The sequence below is a fragment of the Pleuronectes platessa genome, chromosome 1, assembly GCF_947347685.1.
Source record: "Pleuronectes platessa chromosome 1, fPlePla1.1, whole genome shotgun sequence".
Lineage (NCBI taxonomy): Eukaryota > Metazoa > Chordata > Actinopteri > Pleuronectiformes > Pleuronectidae > Pleuronectes > Pleuronectes platessa.
In genome coordinates, this window is record NC_070626.1 from 22,085,466 (window position 1) to 22,109,295 (window position 23,830).

Below are 23,830 nucleotides of genomic sequence, written 5' to 3' on the forward strand. Positions count from 1 at the left end.
GAAAATCACAATGACAAGTAGGAAACCACAACTGAAAAATAAGATACAACTACAGATGGTAAAGCACAATGGCTAAAAAAGCACACAAATCAAATGACATCACGGCAAATGAGAAAACACAAAAACAAAAAAAAAACTCACTGACAAATGAGAAAACACAACAGCGAATCAATAATACATTCTTATCTGCTGTTGAGTATTTTTCTTCTGTTGTGCGTTTAAGTATTTGCTGTGGTGTTTTTTTTTTTGCAGCTGCCTTTTTTTTGTTTGCTGTTGACTTTTGTATTTGCTGTTGTGTTTTCTTATCTGTTGTTGTGTTTTTGTATTCGCTGATCTGTTTATTAATTTGCTGTTGTGTTTTTGTTTATTTCCGTGTTGTGTTTGCCTATCTTCTGCTGTGTTTTGTATTTTCCCTTGTGTTACGAGATCAGCTCCTCCACCAGTCAACGCTCAGGAGGGAAACATCGCGAGAGGATGAAGCGGAAGTGGAGCCAGCGTGCGTTTGTGTAACATGTCAGGAAACTCCTCCTGTGTCCTTATAACGCAATGACAGAGTCGCGTCCATGGCGGGACATCTGAAGGTAATGTCCCCTCTCTACTCCCCTGCTTCAGGATAGTGTGAGACAACAACGTGAGGCTCCATGTGACGGTTGTGTTGTGTTAGCTTCTCCTCTGCAGTTAAGTCACATTGAACCAGGAAACAGTGAATCTTAGCTTCTCCTCTGCACTAAAAACAAAACAGTGAAACCTTAGCTTCGTTGTGTGTTTGCAGGACAACACACATGTAACTCACACATTCACACAGCAGTGGTGTGGGTTGGCTCATTGACAAACAAGCGGTAGTTGTGTGTAAAAAGTCCCACAGAGACACATCAGTGTGTTCAGGTGGATGATATCCAGTGTTCTCCCTGAAGTGTTTCTGTGTGTGCCCAGAGACGAACGCTGGGTCGCCGGGTCCAGACAAGGAGAGAGGCCGCTCCCGAACAGACCAAAGATTCAAATACACAATGGTTTAGCTTCTTTGTATTTATACCATAGACTGCAGGATCTATACACGTCATAATGAAGCACTGTTGTTATTGTATTCACAACACCACAACCTCTCAACCTTACTTGCACTGTTTTTGCTTAACATTTTATTATAATAATATATAATATATAAATGCATTAGAATTATATATCCTTTATATATTCATATCATATGTATAAAGTCCCTGGTAGCTTAGTTTGTTCATCACCACTCAGTTCCACACAAGCCAAGAAAAGTTCACAAATACTTAATATTGTACAACTACTTGCATTCATCCTGTGCACAACTACTTTTGTCTACCCATAATATTCAATCTGTAGTGAAAGGTGTATATTTTGTGCATGTTCTCTGTGATGTGGCGTGGTTTTCTCACGTTGTTTTTGTTGTCTTTTTGTGTTTGTTTTCTCAATTTGTCTTATGTCTTTGTGTCCCTCTTCTCTGGTCGTCGATCTGTGATTGATTTTGTCGCTGGTTGCTTTTTTCCCCTCTGTGTTTAAAAAAAATATGTATCTCTTTGTGGTCATACTGCTTGGCATGCAGCACCATGCTGTTGATATTGAACCTCCCAATAGAGTTTTGCCAGCAGGAATTTTGGGACATCATGGCAGGAAAAGCACAAGTGGAATTCATTTCATTCATTTCATTTGATTTCCCGTCAGCCTTTGCTGTGTTCATACATTAATACTGTGATGTGTCTTGCGGTAGCTATCTCCTGCACACGATCCGACATCCTCTCTGGATGTTATCTCCATTATTAAACCAAACCCTGGATGCAAACTGGATGCAAAATCGTTATTTTGGGAATCTAGACCATGCTAGCATTATGAATGTGTTTATCAAACTTTTACCAGTCTATTCACAGTGCGTCCTTCTACAATGTAGTTTAATGTATTAATTTATCATGATCTTGTCAACAGAAGCAGTTTAAAGATGCGGTCAAGATCATCAGCTCAGGGAGCCTTCTGTTTGCCTCTTACCTGACCGCGGTTGGAGATGAACGCTTCTATGCCAACCAACTTATGCCCCTGCTGCAGAGGGTTGTGGGGGCAGAGACGGCACATGTGCTGGCAGTGAAGATGATCCGTCTGGGTCTGGTTCCTCTGAATCGCTACCAGGACCCTGCATCATTGGTAAGCATGTCACCTCACTGCTACACGACCAAATTGTTGGTTCCAGAATGATCCCAGACACTCTAAGACTTTGTTGTGTTTGTCATCGTGTCTCCACAGGAAGTGAACGTCTTGGGATTAAAGTTCAAAAACCCTATTGGCATTGCGGCAGGCTTCGACAAGCACGGGGAGGCTGTGGACGGTTTATACAAGATGGGCTTTGGTTTTGTCGAGGTGGGGTCAATCACGCCCAAACCTCAGGAGGGGAACCCCAAACCTCGTGTGTTTCGACTCACCACAGATCAGGCTGTTGTTAACAGGTATGTTTTATAAGAAGCTGCCCTGCCGATAATCCAGCCGACTGCAGGAATACAACCTGGGGCCAAACACCCCTCGCAGAGATGGAGAGTGCAGCCGCTGAGGTCATGCAAGGAAAGAAATCCTTAAGAAAAGCTGGAAGGGATAGAAATATTGAGAAGACAACCCTCAAAAGATTCATAAAAAGAAAGAAAAAAGGGAAAGTAAAATCAGTAGCCTGGGGTGCAGTAGCTGAGGTATAGAGAATATTCACAGATGAGATGGAGGAGGAGCTTGCCAAACACTCGAAACAACTAGCTGACCAGTTCCATGGCCTTGCTCCAGTTAAGTGCAGTGAACTGGCATTTGAATAAGCAGAGAAAAACAATATCCCTGTTCCTGCCAATTATACAGAGAAACAATGTGCAGGTAAGCTAGGGTGTGCAAGAGATCACGTGAATCATAATAATCATAAATGTGCTTAATTGAACAATCCCCATGATTCTGTTACTAGTCCAATATTAGTTTTGGAATGTGTGGTTGTCAATCTAGCTGTCAGGATTTTAACTATTATAACATGGGTTGTTATGATAGTTTGAAAGTGGAAAAAGTAAGTGGATCACTTTACCCCCTTGATTTCTCTGGTCTGTCTCACTTCACCCCGTAGCTGGGGTAAAGTGAGACACAAGACCACTTTTTTAAAAACAATCATATTTTCACTGCCCTTTGTGCTGAAGACATCCTGATCATTTCCATTGCTAGGAAGCATCCTGAATTAATGGGAAATGTGTAAATTTGAACAATATATCATTTTAGCTCGCCTAGAGGGGAGCAAATGTAAAAAATGTCTCACATTGCCCCGCTCTCCCCTACCTGATAAAATCTCTATTGTGGGAAAAATTGAAAAAATATTGCTGAGCCAAGATCATTTCTAGGCTTTGTACCATTACAATCTGTTAATAAGACAGACAAATGTACATAATAACATTATTTTAAATTTTATTATATATAATCTTTACAAAAATATAAATTGAAACAGTAATCTAAGAGAAACAGTTTTTGTGTGGTTTGTCTTGGTTGTCGGCTTGATCCTGCTGATGATAGACTGGTCCCAGGTTGTCGGCTTGATCCTGCTGATGATAGACTGGTCCCAGGTTGTCGGCTTGATCCGGGTGATAATAGATTGGTCCCGGGTTGTCGGTGAGATCCAGGTTATAATAGACTGGTCCCAGGTTGTCGGCTTGATCCGGGTGATAATAGACTGGTCCCGGGTTGTCGGCTTGATCTGGGTTATAATAGACTGGTCCCGGGTTGTCGGCTTGATCCAGGTGATAACAGACTGGTCCCTGGTTGTCGGTTTGATCCAGGTTATAAAAGACTGGTCCCAGGTTGTCTGCTTGATCCACGGGATAATAGACTGGTCCCAGGTTGTCGGCTTGATCCTGGTGATAATAGACTGGTCCCTGGTGACCACCGCCTTGATCCAGGTGATAAGAAACTGGTCCCAGGTTGTCGGCTTGATCCGGGTTATAATAGACTGGGCCCAGGTTGTCGGCTTGATCCGGGCTATAATAGACTGGTCCCAGGTTGTCGGCTTGATCTGGCTTATAAAAGACTGGTCCCGGGTTGTCGGCTTGATCCGGGTGATGATAGACTGATCCCGGGTTGTCGGCTTGATCCACATGATAACAGACTAGTCCCTGATTGTCGGCTTGATCCAGGTGATAATGGCCTGGTTCCAGGTTGATGGCTTGATCCTGGTGATAATAGACTGGTCCCAAGTTGTCGGCTTGATCCTGCTGATAATAGACTAGTCCCAGGTTGTCGGCTTGATCCTGGTGAAAGTAGACTGGTCCCTGGTGAGCATCGCCTTGATCCAGGTGATAATAGACTAGTCCCAGGTTGTCGGTTTGATCCAGGTGGTAATAGACTGGTCCCGGGTTGTCGGCTTGATCCAGGTGGTAATAGACTGGTCCCGGGTTGTCGGCTTGATCCAGGTGATAATAGACTGGTCCCTGGTGAAAACCGCCTTGATCCAGGTGATAAGAGACTGGTCCCAGGTTGTCGGTTTGATCCAGGTGATAATAGACTGGTCCCTGGTGATAACCGCCTTGATCCAGGTGGTAATAGACTGGTCCCGGGTTATCGGCTTGATCCCAGTGATAATAGACTGGTCGCTGGTGACCACCGCCTTGATCGAGTTGATCCATGTTATGATGGATTGGTACCTGGTTGTCGGCTTGATCCTGGTGGTAATAGACTGGTCCCAGGTTGGAGCGTTGATCAATGTTATGATGGACTGGCATCTGGATGTCGGTTTGTTCCTGGTGATAATAGACTGGTCCCAGGTTGTCGGCTTGCACCAAAGTGTATTTACTTCCTCTCCCAAGCCTTTATACACTAATATTTCAAAGAATTCAGCAGCAACAAAGATCAAAGCATACAAAGACGGCAAAACAGATCAAAGAGCTCTAAAGGACAGGAAATGATCCGTCATAATTTCCTAAACCTTGCCTGCACTTTTTTATAAAGATCAAAGAACCTCAATGCAGAAAGATTGAGATCCAATAGATGGCGGTAATTAGGGCTGAACGATTAAATGCATTTGCGATAAAATCGCGATATGATAAAAAGCGATTTTCTAATCGCAATGTGCGCGATTAAAACGTGCGAAAGAGAGTAGGGCACTGGGCTGCTGTCTTGCCGCGGCATTCTTGCTGCACAAAACTCCTCTGATCAAGAAGTTAGCGAAGCAAGCCTGCATCACCTACAGGGTCCTAAAGTCTTCGGCCGACCTGGTGGACTCATAGAGCGAGCTCATCCCGCTGCTGACCGCGGTGTTGGCGGCGGACCTGAAAACCGCTCCCCGGAAAAGCAAGCCGTGCTCCGGGGCGGCGGGGCTCCAGTATGGGGGTGTTCCTGCTGAGGCCAGGCGCCTCCATACAGCTACACGACCACCCGGACATGAACGGGAATCTACGGAGCTGCTGATCCGCAAGCTGCCCTTCCAGCGCATCCAGCTGGCCCGCCGCATCCGCGGATACAGAGCTTAAACTGCTGCTGCTCCACTTACTATAACAACGCCGCATTCCAACACTAATAAAATGCAATTCAATGTGGAAGTAATCCAAGTATTCAGAATACGTTACTGAGATTAGTTAATGTAACGGAATACGTTACAGATTACATTTCTGGGCATGTATTCTGTAACGGAATACGTTTTGAAAGTATCCTTCCCAACACTGGAAATGTTACTGACTTTGGAGCAGTAAGACACCTATAATTAAAAAAATATTTTTCTCAAGATGCACACAGGTTATAAAAAGTGCATGTCTTGTGTTTATACTTACAATGACTTTGATTAAATTACTTAAATGCACACTGATTTGTTGTTCTTGTTTCTGTAATGAGCCGTTAAATTAAAATGTGGGAAAGAATATTGTACAGTAAATGTATCTAATATTGGGTAGGTCATATTTAAATCATTCATTATGGTTTTTTGGGGGGGGGAAAAGAGGATAAAATAAGAAATCGCATATTAAATCGCAATCGCAATATTTGGGAAAAAAATCGCAATTAGATTATTTCCCCAAATCGTTCAGCCCTAATTGTAACTGTATTAGTTTTCGCTATGTGCACTAACTAAAATGTATATATTGGTATAAATAATTGTTTTATGTTTTGTAATGTATGACATTGTTTTTATGTACATTTCTTTAAATGTTCCATTTTCAATGAAGATGTTTTTTTTTACTTGTATTATGATCAAATAGGGGTTTAGAAGGAAGTGTATCACATTAGTTTCAGTTCACATTAGCCTTAATAATTTCATTTTAAAAGAATTTTATTTTTCACAGGCTTTTGTCATTTTCTAAGCAGTTTGTTTAATTGAGGGATGAATAAGTGATGGAAATCTGTCTTTACCATTATTTAGTTTCTCTCTGTCATTATACCCAGTAAAATTGTTAATTAAAGGAAATGTTCCAACAGACAATTTACTAGTGAATTTAAAACTTTGTCATTGGATTTAAACCATCTCATTTTAATTACTCAAATGAAAATGTCATATTATGGTTTAAGTATTTAGTGCTCTTGATTTTTAGCTGGCTGTGTTTTTTTTTAATTAATAATTTTACCATAGGCTGGCGTTCTAACAAGTTATACTGCGTATCTGTGTTGTCCAGATATGGATTCAACAGCTGTGGTTTGGCAGAAGCGCAGCAGAGGCTGAAAGCTCGGGAAGAAGCACAGCAAGAGAAAAGTAAAGGTTAGCAGGCACTTCTTATTTATTTATTTATTTTCTCAATGTATTAATTGTTCATTGTACCCTCTGCACCATTGTAAATGAGGGTCTTATTCCTCAATGTGTTTTCCGAGGCTTAAATAAATAATCAATCTGTATATTCTTTAGAGACTAATGTAATGTAAATTTTGATTTCTCATTTACCAAAATAATGCTTATATTTTTATTACAACATGGAGTGAGTGATAAATCTGGCACGTTTTGGATTCTCTGTATTTACTAGTCAGTTAGTTTGAAACAAAGAAACCGAGGACCAAATAGGATTTTCTGTTAGAATATTCTTGACCTGTCCTTGTCTCCCATTCTGTTGTGTCTGATCCATACCTGCTCCCAGCCCATTTAGCACATGAGCAGCCTCTGCCCCAGCTGAGTCATGCGTTTGATGATGCAGCTTGTGTTTGTATTTGTCTGAACTTCCTTGTGTGTGGGTGTGTGTGTGTTTATAGCTGGCCTTCCCCTGGGCATCAACCTGGGGAAGAACAAGCTGTCCCAGGACGCGGGGGCGGATTACTTGGAGGGGGTGAGAATGCTGGGCCCCCTGGCTGACTACCTGGTGGTAAATGTCAGCAGCCCTAATACGCCCGGTCTGCGGGATCTGCAGGGGAAGGCTGAGCTCCACCAGCTCCTGAACAAGGTAGGATTGTCCAATTGGTTGTTTACCTACTGGGATTCAACCCAATAGTGACAAAAATCACTGGACTCATAGTTCAGCATATCCCCTTCAAAAATATCTGAATTGGCATTGAGATTACAACGAAATTCATTGCGACATATAGTAGATCTTTATTCTGAAAGCGTCTTCTGGCTAACTAAATTCCCGAAGCTCAATCTCCTTCACAATCTCTCAGATGGTCTCTTGTGCGTCTTTCTGACACAGGCGTCTGCAGAGTGAAATCACCTGGTTCTATAGTTGCGTCTCTGTGTGCCCTCTCACCGGATGTTCTCACTTCACACAATCTGCTCAGGTGTTGAAGGAGCGTGATGCCCTGCAGGGAGAACACAAACCTCCGGTCCTGGTGAAGATCGCTCCTGACCTCACAGCGCAGGACAAACGAGACATTGCCGCTGTTGTCACTGAGGTTAGAAGATATTGTGCCTTTTGAATTGAATTTCCTTCCTGTCCTTAGTTTTATTTCACTCTGATCTGACATTCATCACAGCTGTATGTTGCTTTCATTGCAAATAAAAGAGCGTGTGCAGGTTTTATTCAGACAGGAATCCGTTCTTCATCTGTGCAGTTTTAACTGGGAGGGATAGAGATTCGATTTTTGTATTACTATCTTTTAAAATGTAAAACTACTCTGGCAAAAAAAAGAAATGGCTAACTTGTTTTTAAGTGAACACATTCTGCTTTTATAGAGTTCAATCTTAAATCTGTTTAAATTGTGTATTTCTTTCATCCATTCTCAACGACACAGGAATTAATACGCAATTGAAGTTCAGAGAGTAAAATTGATTAAATTAAAAAGAATAAATAATAAAAAGTGTCACGAACAAGTAAAACATTTGGTATATTAATCAATTAAATGTTTAGACAATATCTGTTGGTTTAGTTTAGTTCTTTCTGGCTTCCTCCTAAGTTTGTGTTCTTGTGCTTGTTCGAATGAGGTCTGTGATTCTTTAGTGATCAATCATAGGGTTTTATACTGAGCTTTTCTCCAATATTATGTTTATCACAGGTATAGAAATCTGCCTGACGTTGATGGTTTTAAAGTTGTATTATCTTTCTAGCTAGGCTCATCAGAGCTCTGTTTAAAATGTGTTGCGTAACAGAATCACTCAAGAGTCTCGTCCTCAGCTCTGCTCTGGTTACGTCATCACGACCTCAGTAGGTTACTTGAATGTTGTTGTGCTCATCGGAGCGAGGAGGAGACGAACCCTAATAGAAGACATTAAGGAGGGGAAAGGAAAGCAAATATTTTAACAGCACTTAGTAACGGTGCACTTTATATTGGGGGTCTGTGATAGCCAAATGTCCTTTACCTTTGGTCTCCCAACATTAATCATTATCTGTGACTTACTTCCCGTCCTCGCCTCTTTGTACGTCCTGTCTCTGCAGCTGGGTGTTGACGGTTTAATGGTTTCCAACACCACGGTGTCCAGGCCCGAGACGCTTCAGGATCCACACAAGTCTGAGGTTGGTGGGCTCAGTGGCCAGCCGCTCAAAGACCTCTCTACCAGCACTGTGAGAGAGATGTACAACCTCACCAAAGGTAACGTCCATTCCTTATCCCCTCTGCTCCAAGACAAACATGTTATTAATTTCTGTTTCTCAAATGGGTTAATTTTAATTTTTTTTCTCCTCTTAATTCGACAGTAAACTGAAAATCATTTTCATGTTATTGTAGGTAAAATACCAATTGTAGGAATTGGTGGTGTGGCCAGTGGGCAGGATGCTATGGATAAGATCCGTGCTGGTGCTTCATTGGTTCAGCTCTACACTGCTTTGACCTATCAGGGTCCACCTATAGTGTCAAAGATCAAGCGGGAATTGGAGCAACTTCTGAAGTGAGTTTGACTTTGAATGGAAATGCTGTCGTCCAGTCCCTCTGTTTTTCTGTCTGTCTTTCATCGTCACAGTGACATTACTGTTGCTTTGTGAATAAACTCTTTAAACCCACACTGACAGGCACATTTTGAACAATGACAAAGCTGTTAATATTTTTAATTCAGTGAATTATCACTTTTCACAGAGCGGAAGGCTTCAGCAGCGTATCGGAGGCAGTTGGAGCAGATCACAGAGAAGCAGGAGGCTCGACTCGTAGACAGAACCTGCTGACAGACACAGACACTCAGGCCTTAGCAGCACCTGAAGCTGCCAACTCCTCCAACTAGGAAGCATGATCATCGACGTCGTCCGGAATGAGATGAATGCTGAGTATTTGTGATCGTCCGTGCTTCTTGATGAACATGGTGGGAGCGACAGTCAGGTTTTAAACATATTTTCGTTATTTGTTGTGAGGAGTGCAAACAGTAAATGCACCAAACCTCAGCTAAACCGTTACTTGAAAGTTATTAAGTGAATAATGGTTAATGATGGTGCATCGATACAGGCAGATCTCTGTTTGTAACTTTATTTCAGGCTTTCATCCTTTTGTTACAGTGTAACAGCAGCAAGTATTTCTCAAAGTCCAGAGTCCAAAGTGCTTGAATTTTTCAAACACTTGGTCTCGAAAACTCAATTTTAATGATGGATACAAGTCACTTTCTTGTGTGTCGAGACAATAATCTGACATGATGATATACAGATAAAAATGTTTGTTTGTTCTCCATTTGAGGAATTAACCAATGCAGAAGTTGAAACACCTTCAAATGTTGATATTGTATTATTTACAATCCAAAAACAAATGTAATGATATTCAAAAAGGAATGGAACAGTGCAAAAAAACTATCAAGATATATTAAAGTTGTCAAACACAACAACAGCTCGAAAGTCATTTGAGTTCTTATTTTGCTTTGTTTTATGATTGAGGGCTGTTCATAGTCTCTCTCTGTTTAAGTTTTTGTGCATCTGACTTGATTAAAGCTGCAACAGTGAAGAGTTGTTTATAGACAGAGAAATTACAAAGAAGAAACTCCAATCACAACTGGCACACTGCATTTCCCAGAAAGACCTCTTATATTTGCATATGAAACAGCTCAATTCATATATATATATTTAGGGCCCGAGCACTGACAGTGGGAGGCCCTATTGAAATTGTAATTGATTATTATTATTATTATTCAGGCAAATGAATTGGCTTTTTGAGGGCTTTAACATGCTCAAATTCTTACCAAAATTTGCAAAATGTTAGAAAGTGGTGAAAATGTACGAATTCTGAAGGAGTTTTCAATGGGCATCGCAAAATGTCTCAATGGTGCCCCCCGAGAGCCCCGGAACGTGTTAACATTGACCGATCTTCACAAAAATCGATACACAGGTGTATCATGACCAGACAAACTAAAAAGTCTCTAGGTGTAATTGGAAAAACGCAACAGGAAGCCTGCTATTTTGCATTTAGTGGGCATTATACATAACATATAACATATAACTTATATTGCTCAATAAGTTCAGAGAGAGACTGATATGCCTGTGTTCAGGACCTCCCTGACTACCTACATACATGAATATCAACGATTTTTACTGAAAATATTTTGAGATTTTTCAAAGTAAAGTCCAACAGTTTCTTACTGAATATATTTGGAGATTTGTTATGTTTCATGGTCTACTGCAGTCTTGGCCGACGTGAAAGAAAGATATCCAACATGACAAGTAACTCAGTATATACTGTGCTGTATATAAAAGACATTTGTTCCAGTGTGGGAGATCAACATCTGGAATCCACGTACCGGTGAATTGCGACTGATTACAAATGAACTAAACATTGTTGTATTTTTTTTTTTTAATTCTTGTGATTCCAATAAGGAGTGTGTCCAAAAGATGATCGTTTGAGATCCTAAATAGATAAACACCCTTAAATCCACTTCCATCAGCTGAGCTCGTACACAACCCCCATTCTTACTCTCAGAATACATTTGGTTTGTCTAGCCTATCGCAGCACCGCCTGCTGATCCTAGAATAGACAGCGAACGTAGTGAGGGAGCTCAGCAGTACTGTGAGGATCAGCTGTGAGCTGCCAAGCGCCTTCCTCTTCCTGTCCCGAGGCCAAGTCCAAACAGGCTTGTATCCCATATGTGGTGTCACAAGGGGGAGGAAAGATTAGGCCTGACTTCCAGACGACACAAACTTTCAAACTTAAGGCCACTGAGATGAATGTTTTCCTCGTGTATCTTCGATCGTAGCTTGATGGCAGCACATCTCTGTCCCGGAGATGCTATTTGTGCTGTGCACTGCTACAAACTGAAGGCTAATAGCAAGAGAAAGGCCAGTGCAGGTCATGTTTCAGCTTAAATGAGACAGATATTCATTATTATATCTATTATGAGGGCATTACAGTTGAGGCATATTTCTTTCTGTCATTCACTGGTGTTGCTAATCAACGCAGAAATAGACTGTTGACCCGTTGAAAGCAGATGTCATGTACGTAAAGCCAGTGAAGAGGAGGGAGAGAAAACCCCTGCCGCTAATGAACGTGTATGCAAAGCATGTGTTCAGAACAATGATAACCCGGAGCAGCTGAAAAGGAAATGGTTGGCATTGCTTTCTACCTCATTGAGAAATCAGTTATACGTTTTTTTGACATTTGGCCGCTGTTTGTCTTTTTCCTTTATACAGATGACATTTACATCAGAGGATTTCTGATTTATGTATTTTTCTTTCATTTTCCTTTTTTTCTGTGTGCTATTTGTATTTTCCTGGAACGTGAGATGGCAAAACTGATGAAGCGTTTTCTTGGTCAAAGAGACTATCGGAGATATTTGAGCATGAGGTCTACAAAGCCAATGTCTTCCTGGTCATTGTTCAGAAAACAAATCAGCCCTGAACGTTACCAGGTAAAGCAAAAAGGTTTCTGGGTAATTTGTCAACTTTGATAACGTGATTAAAAAAAATTCCTCTCAGAGAAAGAAAGAAAGTAGTTAATGAGAATATAATTTAAAGAATTCATTGCAAGCCCAGTGGGTTTAATTAATGTTTAAACATTTTTTATTTAATATTTTGTCACATTTTTCAAACTTAAAGTCAAGTAAAAAGCATTTCTTCAGAAAATAAACGCAATGAAGCGATCCTATCGAGACCATAAAACCGAATTTACATATTTGTGGTTGCACAGATATTGTGATGCAGTCATTGAATTCTACTGCTGGTGGTGTTATGGTCTTATTTGATTATACATGAACATTTTAATTTAAATCAATGTATATTTTTTTTAACGTTAACCTTTTTTTCGTTACAAATGCATTGAAGAGTTACAGAAACCAACATCATTTTGTTTGTCAATCGTAGCAGATGCAGGAAAATGTAAAAGGCCCTTTCACTGTTGAGGCATCGATAGACTTGTATGTAATGTATATATGAATAAAACATTGGATTACCGAGACCTTTATATGTTTGAAGAAAGGAAGCAACCCCTGACAAAAGGTGTGGAACAGAGTTTTAATCGTCAACCAACCTAAAAGCATTTCGCTGTGAAGTGTGCAGCCACTGGCAGCGTCCTGGGGAGGAGGCGTGTGAGACACAACACTGCAGTGACTTGAGATGAGTAAAGGGTGATTCTGGAGAGGAAAGCTGCTTTACACTGCCAAACGCTTTAGGTTGATACGACTCTCAAGAACTGTGACGGCAAAGGCGCGAGAGCACTGGAATGACTTCTGAGCAGAAGCATGAAATCCCTGCAGGGGCCAACGCGAACGCTCCATCTTGAATCACAATGAAAACCAGTGGAATTGCCTGAAAATCCCTTTTCACAGACAATACACGGCCAACCTGACAGAGCCAAAACTAATCTGCAAGGGAGGCGGAGAAAATCCCAAAGTGAAAATGTGCTCCAAAGGAATACAGATGAATCTGTTGAGTGCAACTCTTACATTTCCTCCAAATAATGGTAAAGCAGTCGGTTATTTGACAGAGTCTGCAATTTAGATTCTAACGTAGACATTTCATTTAAAAACAAACATACAATAAGAAAAAGTTACAGGCAAAAATGAGAAAACATTCATCAGCTTGAAAGCACAATTGTGTGACCCATTACAGGTTTGACCTGAGGACAACAGGAAGGTTAATGATCTGTTTTAAAGCATGAAATGAAAACACACCAGCAGTGAATTAGCTTTATCTTTTGTAACCCTGGGTAACTATATGCTTTACCGTACATCATATTACAGGGATGGGGTATTGATTAAACACTTTAGTCCAAACATTGTACAATCAGTGAATGTAGTCCATCAAGTTCTTAAACCTTGTCGGTTTCTATGTGCTTAACGTCATGATTGTATATTGCGATATAGCATCATCGACTCCTATAAATGACTCCACTTACAAATCCAACAGCACTTTGGCAGTTCCTGATGACGGCAGGACAAAGGATCAACATTGAGGAACCAGATTACGGCACTCATCGTCATTACTTGCACCTCATCTGCAGCACTAGCCCCTTACAATAAAAATCTATTTTAAAGCGCTGCATTATATAACTGAGACCCACCGTGTCACAGTCTTGAATGAAGATGGGCTCTGAACGAATCATGTCAAACTCTGAGAAGGTGGTGAAAGGTATCAATGCACAGATTGGCAGATGTCAAGCAGACGAGGTTAGGTAAGCGGGGGGGCTGCAGGTGCTGTCTGAAGGGTTTGTTTACCATAAGGACGAGGAGGAGGAGGAACGACAGCTGCGAGCCTGTCAGGTCGGGTCAGGTCGTCCAAGACGGTTGAAAAAAACTTTCTTCCTGAATCCTGATGGTGATGTAATCATATTTGGAAGTTTGTTGGAAGTTATTTTTATCAGAATATTAAGTGAACGTACAACAGAATCTCAATGATGTGGGTGTAACAATATTTTATAGATGCATCAAAACACCATTACCTCAACAACTATGCAATGTTTTTATTAACAATTTTAGAAAAGTTTCCCCAAGGATTTAAAGATTTATTATACCAACTGTATCCAAATAATTAATCAATTTTTTAAACAAAATGTAAGTATATCTCTGCTACAATTGAAAATGGAATCCCAATTTACCTTGTGCAACACTGATTTACAACAGTATTACAGAATGTATATGCAAATATCATGTTATTGTGGTTTATAATACTGTATAGAATTAACAATTTTATATGCTAGACTATAATATTAACAGATTCACGCTGCCCATCTACACATTAGACCCTGAACTGCAGGTGGAATCGCTGGCTCTCTAACTCAATATATTTTTTGCTCTATGTGTACCTGTTCAACAAAAAAACATTATTTCCAACAATCCCTGTCAACTTTAATTTGGAGAATTTGTGGTGGAGAGACGTTTGAAGAGACCGTCTGACCCAGTGTGGTTTGTTGATCCTGTTAAAGATACAAATGTACAGGTGCACATACTGTAACCCTCAGTGGGCACCAGGGCTACCACACCTTCTTTGTCTCGCTCGACTTATGCAAACAAGAGCTGAGGGCACCAACTCGACCGGTGTCTTTCGGCAGCACAATGGAGCCGTGTGGCCGACACTAACGGCAGCTTTCCTTCCATCTGAAAATAAGGAGTATTGGAGGATAAACTTGCATCTTCATTTCTTGGGGGGAAAAAAGGAAATGTTGCGTATGTGAAAATCGAATCCCTTGTATACTGTAAATGCCGAAAGAGATAAAGAACAGACCCAATTCAACTATTTCAGTCCAAAAGAGAAGGATCTGAACTGTTGTTTATACAAAAAGTGGAAACATGCATTACATATGTGCGGATGATGGAAAGTCTGGATGCATTTTGAGAAGTGAACTTGTTTTTTGGAATGTGCTGGATGTCTGTAGTGCAGTGTGAGTGACGTCTACCGCCCGGTGTCCTTGTGCAGATGGCTGTTATGAAGGCTGGTGAGGCCTCTGGCTACAGGAAGTCACAGGTGTGATGGAGGCAAACAGAGACATCGACGCCACGCCACGCTGCACTAACCGATTCCCGCTGACGGGAGGGTGTTCATATACGTTCATACAAAACACACATAGCAGAAGGACATGGAATATCAAATAAAAAATCGAAATCAGTGTGACTATTTTTCAATAACAAGTTTCAATTTGAATGTATTTTTATTCTGTGTCCTTATATTTTAAAATACCCCGGGTTCTACGTCCCAATGTGCATGCCTGTCAGACACCTGTTCTATGACCTGTGCAATCTTCCTCTGGTTTGATCATGAAGTGCTCACACTGATGTCATCAGTTGGCAGATGTTTAATGGGCATCAATATCTGATTTGGCTTTCCTCCCTTTTAACTACTATCCTATATCTGGTGTAACTTCATTCATCCTCTCTTCATTAGACTACTGTTTATTTGGGAATCAGTGAAAACTATTGCTGCAAGTACTTGATTCGTAAATATATTGTGGTTCTTTTTTAAATGATTCAGCATCACTGCACAAAATCTCTTATAAGCATGTAATTGAGACGGTCAATTAGAAACAAGAATTACAACTCATTGAAGGGAGGTAACATGTGTATTGAATGGATTTTTCCCAGCATTTATAACTTTTTCCTTTATTCTCCTCTATGTTAATAAATGATAATTGAAGCAATTTCATCTGATGTTGTGTCCAAATATTAGTGCTGTTGTGAATGTCTTAAATAAGTAAAGAATTGTGTGCTATTCCAAACTGAATGTACTTAAGAAGTGTAACTTCCCCCGCAAACTGTTTTTTTTCTGGGTTCAGTGTGGATTTAGCATTCCCTCAGCTCAATGTTCAAATCAAGAACTAAAATAGGTTTGATGGTAGAACCATTACTGAATGTTTAGTGTCTGCCCGTACTATTTGTGTAGCCAGTCTATACTTTTAAACCCTTCTTCCATTGTAAGGCACATAGAGTATGTCAAAGCACAGGTCAAAACTAGAAATAAAACAACGATGATCAGGGCAACATCAACAGTTATTTAATAAAGTGAGAGCTGTGTATATGAATGTAAAAGGACGGTAAACAGATCAACGGTTGTCAATTCCGCCTTTATAGCAGCGGTGTATAATCCGCCAAGCTGAAGAAAAGTCCTGCCGAGATACTATTAACACATCAGCTGTCCTACGTGTGGGGAGAATACACTCAACCATGTTTACACACCTTTCTGGAATGCATGTAAGGCTCTACCTCGCCCCCCAAATTCAGCTAATCAGATCATGCCAAACTTACAGCGTGGACCAACGCCTACAACTCAGGTGATCTAGAGGAGTACAGGAAGTCAGATGTGTACATATGACACAGAATTCTTCGTTACATTAAAACTCACACAAAATATGTGGGTTGTTTTGGATGGTAATGTAGATATTTTTTAAATAATATTTAAGATGAACTTATCCCATCAGGTTTTAGGTGCATTATTTTCTCTTGCATTTAAATGGCAACCATGGTGCATTTTTCGGAATCACTTTGGAGATAAAATAAGTCTTCATGGATCGGGCTTCATAATGTTTTGAACCTTTACACTTCTGCTTCTTTAGGAACATTTATTCTAACGGGCATATACTTATGCCCATTTTTTGGTTTTTGTGTGTTGCTTCTCTACTAGAACTGTCAATAACCTGTGAAGAAAAGATATGAAATATTTTTTCACTGCAACATGTTTCACATATGTGTCATCAGTAAAGGCAACTCGGAGAGAAGAGCTGGGCACTGACAGGCAGTGACAGTCACACCGAGGAGCAGAGTCTCTGTTTGTTAATGGTTTTCTCCAAGCTCTGAAGTAGAAGCCCTCTCATATTTAGACTTGTGAAAAGAAAAAACATCAGTCTTGTTGTTGTGTGTAGTTATGAGTATAGAAAACATCTAATTTCTATTCTAGGAGATGGACTGCTCAGGGCCACTGAGAGTGATGGAAGAGCCTTACACCAATGTGTAGGTCCCTATTTTTCGCCTATTTGCATTAGAGATTTTTACAATTGCAAGTGGCTTCTTGTGTTTGTGGCTTGTCTTGTGTATCCACACCCTTTTCAACAACTGCATAACTGCATTCGTGAGAAAAGATGTCATCTCATTATTGTTTAATGATCGCCTGGGACTCGAATGCCACGAAATGTAATGACATTCCTGGTTTTGTGTTGATCAAGTCCAACTGGCTAAACATTTGAAATGAATGAATACATCCTTGTTAACGCTCCAAAATAAATATGATCTCCTTGATTCCCCGAGCAGCCTGCAGAGCCAGTTTTGGGGGACAATTTGGTTTCAGTTTGGATAAAGTATATAAGGCAAACAAAACTGATCGGCTTGAAAGACAGCATCTCCAGAGAGAAGAGAGCAGTTCATCCATAGTTGCACTGCAGAGCACAGACTCACAAACCCAGAGACAACATGAAAGCTGTTGCAGCCTTCTTGCTGGTGCTGGGTTGCCTGGCTGTCAGTTAGGGTAAGTCCAGATTCACATTTTACTTATCACAGTCTTAATCGTTGAATCGTCATTTTATTCAATTTTTCTACCTCCCGATAAATCATGATTTTGTCTTCGCAGCATGGAGATGCAGCCAGGCTCCGCGGCTGTACAATGCCAAACAGGTTGACTCTGGAATGGGAATGGTGGTTGCAACAGACATTCACAAACGGCCCCATTTCCTGAGTGGACGGTCCTGTTGCAGACTGGGCACATTCGCCCTCAAGCATGTCTCAGATGGATCTTCAGGAACGTGGGGGACTGATGCCGCAAACAGGGTCCACGAATTGGTAGCTGGCAACTTCAGACCAGTCAATGGTAACTATTCATATTATTGTGTTTGTAAGATCATCCTCTCGTTTGTTTACGGTTTAATGTATTGTAGCTACGGCATTCTCCACATCAACTGTTCACACAGTGCTCAACGACTAATTGACCTCTACCAATGTATTATAGTACTCTGATGGTAATAAAATGACCTATGTGTTGGTCTTCAGGTCTGACTATGCAGCAGGTAGTGGTTGGTGGTGATGGGGAGGTCGTCGGGGTAAGGCCCTCCAACTATCGCATCTACTGCATGAGAGAGGTTAATGTGTGTCATACACTGGAGTGGGCAGTGGCAGCTGGACTAACATTGCTGGAACCCTGAAGAACCTCAGCTGTGGCCCACTGTACGGATGCTGGGGAGTTCACCAAAACACCCAAGTTTATGACTCTAGGGTAAGTAGCTGTAGCATCTCATGTTGTCATTTACTGTGCTCACTCAGAGATCATGGCAACATCACCATGTATGTGTTATTCTTATGACAGGCAATATCACCAACCACCTGCAGGAATAGTAGCTGGATATGCGTGTCAGGGCTAGCAATGAAATGATTGAAGTGGGGACAGACGGAAGCGTTTTTTGAGTGAGTACAACGGGCAAGCTCTACCAAAGGTAAGTCAGCGGTCCTCAGAGTCTCATATATTACATACAAATATGTGTTTTACTGTGCACACATCATTGCAGTACGTATAATTTAAGAACAAGAGACACAAGGGCACAGTATTCTGAAGATGTCTCTGTCTTTAATGGAATTACATCTAGCATCGAAAGAGCAAAAAATGAAAATCAGAAGTCAACATATGGTGGTGTAATTAACAATTGTCTTTCAAAACTGTAAAGATTTCGGCCGAGACTTGAGTCGTCTCCTTCACTTAGTGTCAAGCTTACAAACAGCAAAGTGCAGCGTTCCTCATGCAACACTTGTACCTTAGATATCAGTTCATGTCTATTCATAAAAACCCGTGTTGGACTTTCCTCTCATCAGACTTGGCATCAACGCACGTCGCCCACAAGGCACAGCTTGGCGTTTAGTCCCAATGTACATGACCGTCCAGCACGTATCCTACAACCTGCGGCAGCTCTGGGTCGTCACCACCTCTCACTTGCTCATGACATGCGTCCACCAATGTCACGAGTGTGGCAGATGATAGATGAGCACCAATCTCTGTTTGTCTTGGATATTATCCTTTCTTTTCTTCAGATGATTAGATTTTTTTCCAAAATATAAAAATCTGTGGTGTAAGTACTCATTTTTCTCCTCTGCTTATTTTGGCATCAATACAGAAAATCAGCATTTAAAAAAAAAATTGGCTATGAGCACATTTCAGAAGTATGTAATGTAAATTGAATCAAGCTAAATGTTATTTGTAAAACTAAATTAATTTAATTGCAAGACAAACAAATGTGCATGTGAATCATGAGGTTGCATTGTGTTTTTTACTGAAGAATCCCTAGGACCTCTTCCTGCCAGTAATTGTACTGTAAAAAATAAAAAAATAAAAGAGCACATTATTGCTGTGGTGTAGCATTTTATTCTATTCTTGTATTTTGACTTGTTAAGCACCTTGTATTTCAACCTAATACTTATACTTACACTTATAAATTAAGTGTGATTTTGATTTGGTTTGTTAATCTTAACTTACACTTTACACCGAATGTGATTTCGATGAATGGATGAATCTAAATATTCTTTAGTAAGGAGGCAGGTGCTCAGTATTTTTCAATGTCCTCTTTATTGGTAATGATGTGACAGACTGATACAATTCTAAATCCTTGCAGCTTTTTAACCAGGGATTGTGCCTCCAGTTGGGGAACTGATGACTCCCAGGTTCATATCGGTTGTGTTATAATACCACCCTCCTCAAACACAGTGAAACCCTTGTGATGAATAATACAGAGGCACTACTCTGCCCGAGGACAAGCTGCAGACAGGACCACTCAACATAAGTGCTATGGTGAGTAAGTTTATCAAGTAGACTTTTGACGAACTGTGCAGGTGTGTTTATTTATAGTGGACAATGTCAGCAGGGACCAAAAGTCTGCCCTCGACTCGGGCTCGGTCGGTCGTGCAGGGGGCCTGCTGTGGACCACGGGAAGTGTGGGACTGAGCAAGAGGGACAGATGAAGATGGAACTGTTGAATGGGAGCATCTGCAATTTTTCTGAAAAGGCAGCAATAGATTTCCCATTGGTGCAAATATAAGAGAAAGTTCATGCATTTCAGACTCACACTCTCTTATATTGTATGCACTCCATGAACAGCAGTTCAACAGTAGATGCATGGATCAGAAGACAAAAGTTTGAATTGATAAAATACTTTCCCCCTGTTGTCCTCTGAAAAGATCATAGATGGTATAAAAGATCATCTAAAATATCTGAACACAGCCATCTGGTACATTTGGAGCCAGAGTCGGGGGATGGAGCTGCCAGAAAAAGCAAAAAGCACATTTCCCATTATGTCTAATTATCGCTTCAAGTGTTTCATATTTATATAGGCAACTCAATCTTGTTTTCATCTTATTAAGGAGGTGCTGAGTGGTTCCCAGTATACATTTAAACAAAAGATCTTCTTCTTTCAGTCTGAATCACCAAGTATCTATAGCCAACTATTATCTTTCAATAAAATGAATGCAACATAATTATCACGGACCTATTCCCACATCCTGAATGTGTTTTCGTTTTGTCAGCAGAAAGACATGTTAATCTTTTCACCATTAACTGAAGATAATCAGCCAATCTGTCCAAATCAACGTCATCCTGCTCTCCTCCACTTCTCACACATGGTCTAAAGCCTCAGGAAGAATTACGTTTTCTAGCAGTTGATCTGGGATCAGTGAAGTATGACAAAGAGATAAAGAGAACCCCAGTGGTTTCCGGTATCGTTTTACAGATTATTAGGACTCCCAGGATCGTGGAGTGGAGGTGGCTTGTCGTTGCCCCTGTGGAGGAGACACAGCGTTCCAAACCCACCCCTCCCTGTCAGCCCTCTCAGCCATCTCTGCCTTTGCCCTTTCCTCTGTCGAGCCAAAAACAGACTCCAGCCACAGGTGGTCTCTGTGCTTTATCGGTTCTGACACACATCTCTTGCCTTAAGAGCTTAGAAAGACAATTAAAAATTCATTAGGACAATGAAACGGGAGAGGATGAAATAGAAATAGGACAGACAACAATACATAACCTTGCTGAGGCTCCACAGTGCTCTGACCCATCGTATGCAGCGTCTCTTGCTGGCGGCGTTGTTGTGTCTGTGTGGTTGTGTGGTTGTGTTGTGGTGTAACTATAGAGATACACAGTCTAATACAGACAACAACCGTGCTCTGCTGCTACCGCAAAATCTATCGGCATGTATGTGTGACGCATTTTGTTGTTTCCAGACCGGAAATGGTCCATTTCTGTATTTAGCTGTCGTCAGTTCATTCTTATTTTCTCTGCACAAAGTCTCTTCAAGACTAAGGTAGAGACGCACATACTCTCTATCTCCGGACATTTGACCACATTTAAATGATTCTGACTAGCAAATAACCAGCACCCCTGTTTTTTTGTTTACTTGCAAATGAGTCTCTACTGTTTGTCGCGATAGCTCACGTATAAGGGACAGAATTTCTTCCCTCCTGAATTCTCCCAACTACAAAGCAGCTTTGATCCGTCTCCCACAAATGTTTCCAGTAACAAGTTGTTACACAACACATTACATCCGTTTCACTATCATTCACATTGTTGCGACACAGTCGTCTCCAATATAGCAGGGCTGTGGCCGCCTTTTATCTTTGCAAAAACTAAATTCAGTATGAAAGGTGGCTGTGTGAGTGGTTGCTCAGGTCGGAGTGTCTTGTTTATCCCTGGAAAAATGATCCTTTCCCTTTCATCTTTTACGAAACATGGAGAGGCATTTTGAATGCCTGCCATACCTGGAACAAGCTCCTGGAGAACTGCAAGTCTGCTGCTATTCTTAGTTCTTTTAAATCAATTCTAAAAATGTCCCTGCTTACCTCAGCCTATTTATTAAGTCAAATATTTTTTTTACTAATTTCTTACATTTCACTGTTACTCTAAGACTTTTATTTTTGTTTTTATAAATCTCTATTTAACTCCTCTTCAATTCTCTCTAAATGCTTCTTTTTAGGTCTTATGTTTTTTATAATTTGCTATGATGCATTTATATTCTATGTAAAGCACTTTTAATGGCTGTGCTTTTGAATTATGTTTTACAAATTAACTTAAATTCAATTAATCCTACTGGGTTAATTCATTCAGCTATAAGATACATGATTGTTGCAAAGTCTGACCTCAGATGCACAGTTGCCTTTAAGTTGAGCCTGGAGGTGAATGCAACAGGCTCAGTTCATACGATTTTATAGTGAACTACTTCTCATAAACTGTAGGAGTATAGTAACATATCTCTTCACTGCACTGAAAGGAATTCTTGATTTAATGAAGAGTTAGTATTAAGAAAAAAGGATGGACGACCTGACAGCTCCACAAACGTGAAGTTAAAGAGTCTTGATTGCCACCAGGTGGCTTGCTGCAGCATAGGTCATAAATCCATAAATCTTTCTCAAAGATGTGTTCTGTGGCTTTAGAAAGTTCTCATTAGACTGATAGATATTCCAGTGCTAAATCTTTCCAGTGAGTTTGGATATTTGATGCTATAAAAAGGGGAAACTGACTGGTTGAGTGCATGTATTGGTAGAACTTTGAAAGTGGCTCCATCCCCCAGGCTCTGGCTCCGAGATTGCAGCCTGTGTATCCTTGTTATTTGAGCTTCATTTCTGGAGAGTGGGAGGAAGTGGAGACGCATCGTCCACACAGGTTTATGGTTCAAATATAAAAAGTATAGCAATGGAGGAAATTTGAGAGCAGGTTGCATATATTACAGTGGGATGTCACATGAAGAAGAATTAGATGACAAACAAACAGTTGAACTTCAAACTGTTTATTTTTTTGTCCTTTGAAATGGTAATCTTGCAAAAGGGGAAGCCAACACAAAAAAAATTCAAACAACTTTACAAACACAATGTAGCTGCTTCTTTATGTTTGCAATTTTAATGGCAGGCTTTGACGCCGCTTTGAACATGTAACAAAATATTTATAAAAAAAAACATGAACCACAAAGGGGCTATTATGCTTTAATATAATCCTATAATCCTCAGACATGCGTAGGCGTTCACAAAAAGACGCACAGTAGCTTCCCAGTAGAGTTTCCACTGCCCTGCAGCAAATTTCCATGGTAGGTGAGTCAGTTGTCTAACGCAGTCACTGTCAGCCGGTATGGCCACTAAAAATGTTCTACCCGACGCAATGAACATGAGTCATAGGCCTGCTACTGTAAGGATATAATGTGCTGATACACGAGTCTGCTAATGCAATAAGACTCTGTAGATTGATATGCATTGATACACTCATTGGTCCCATACATTCATAAGAGACCAAGTGATTTATTCTTGGTCTTTAATTGTCTCAGTCTCTCTTTTCTCTCTGATAACCTCTTGTTTCTCATTCTTTGTAGGGGAGAGCGGGGTAATGTGGGACATTTTTTCCATTTGCTCCCCTCTAGGAGAGCTAAACTGATATATCCGTAAAATGTTCACATTTCCCATTAATTCAGGATGTTTTCTAGCAATGGAAATGATCAGAATGTCTTCAGGACAAAGGGCAGTGAAAATATGATTGTTTTTAAAAATGTGGTCTTGTGTCCCACTTTACCCCAGCTACGGGGTAAAGTGGTCCACTTACTTTTTCCACCTTAAAACTACCATAACAACACATGTTGTAATAGT

The 23,830-nt window shown here is 40.6% G+C and overlaps 1 protein-coding gene and 1 pseudogene across 1 annotated transcript; both read left to right on the plus strand.

Annotated features, from left to right (window-relative positions):
* Window positions 1-436: 436 nt before the first annotated feature.
* On the plus strand, window positions 437-10,162 carry dhodh (dihydroorotate dehydrogenase). The gene is made up of 9 exons (XM_053424272.1): window positions 437-581; window positions 1,948-2,160; window positions 2,260-2,459; window positions 6,621-6,703; window positions 7,186-7,373; window positions 7,705-7,818; window positions 8,799-8,952; window positions 9,088-9,247; window positions 9,433-10,162. The coding sequence occupies exons 1-9, from the start codon at window positions 564-566 to the stop codon at window positions 9,572-9,574; spliced, it is 1,272 nt and encodes a 423-aa protein (XP_053280247.1). The 5' UTR covers window positions 437-563; the 3' UTR covers window positions 9,575-10,162.
* Window positions 10,163-17,147: 6,985 nt separating this feature from the next.
* On the plus strand, window positions 17,148-19,202 carry LOC128442437 (fish-egg lectin-like; annotated as a pseudogene).
* The last annotated feature ends 4,628 nt before the right edge of the window (window positions 19,203-23,830 follow it).

Bases quoted from the DNA above. Each gene is read 5' to 3' on its own strand.
- dhodh (XM_053424272.1), top strand. The intron at 7,819-8,798 runs GTTAGAAGATAT...CTGTCTCTGCAG, and splicing joins TTGCCGCTGTTGTCACTGAG to CTGGGTGTTGACGGTTTAAT. The intron at 9,248-9,432 runs GTGAGTTTGACT...CACTTTTCACAG, and splicing joins GAATTGGAGCAACTTCTGAA to AGCGGAAGGCTTCAGCAGCG.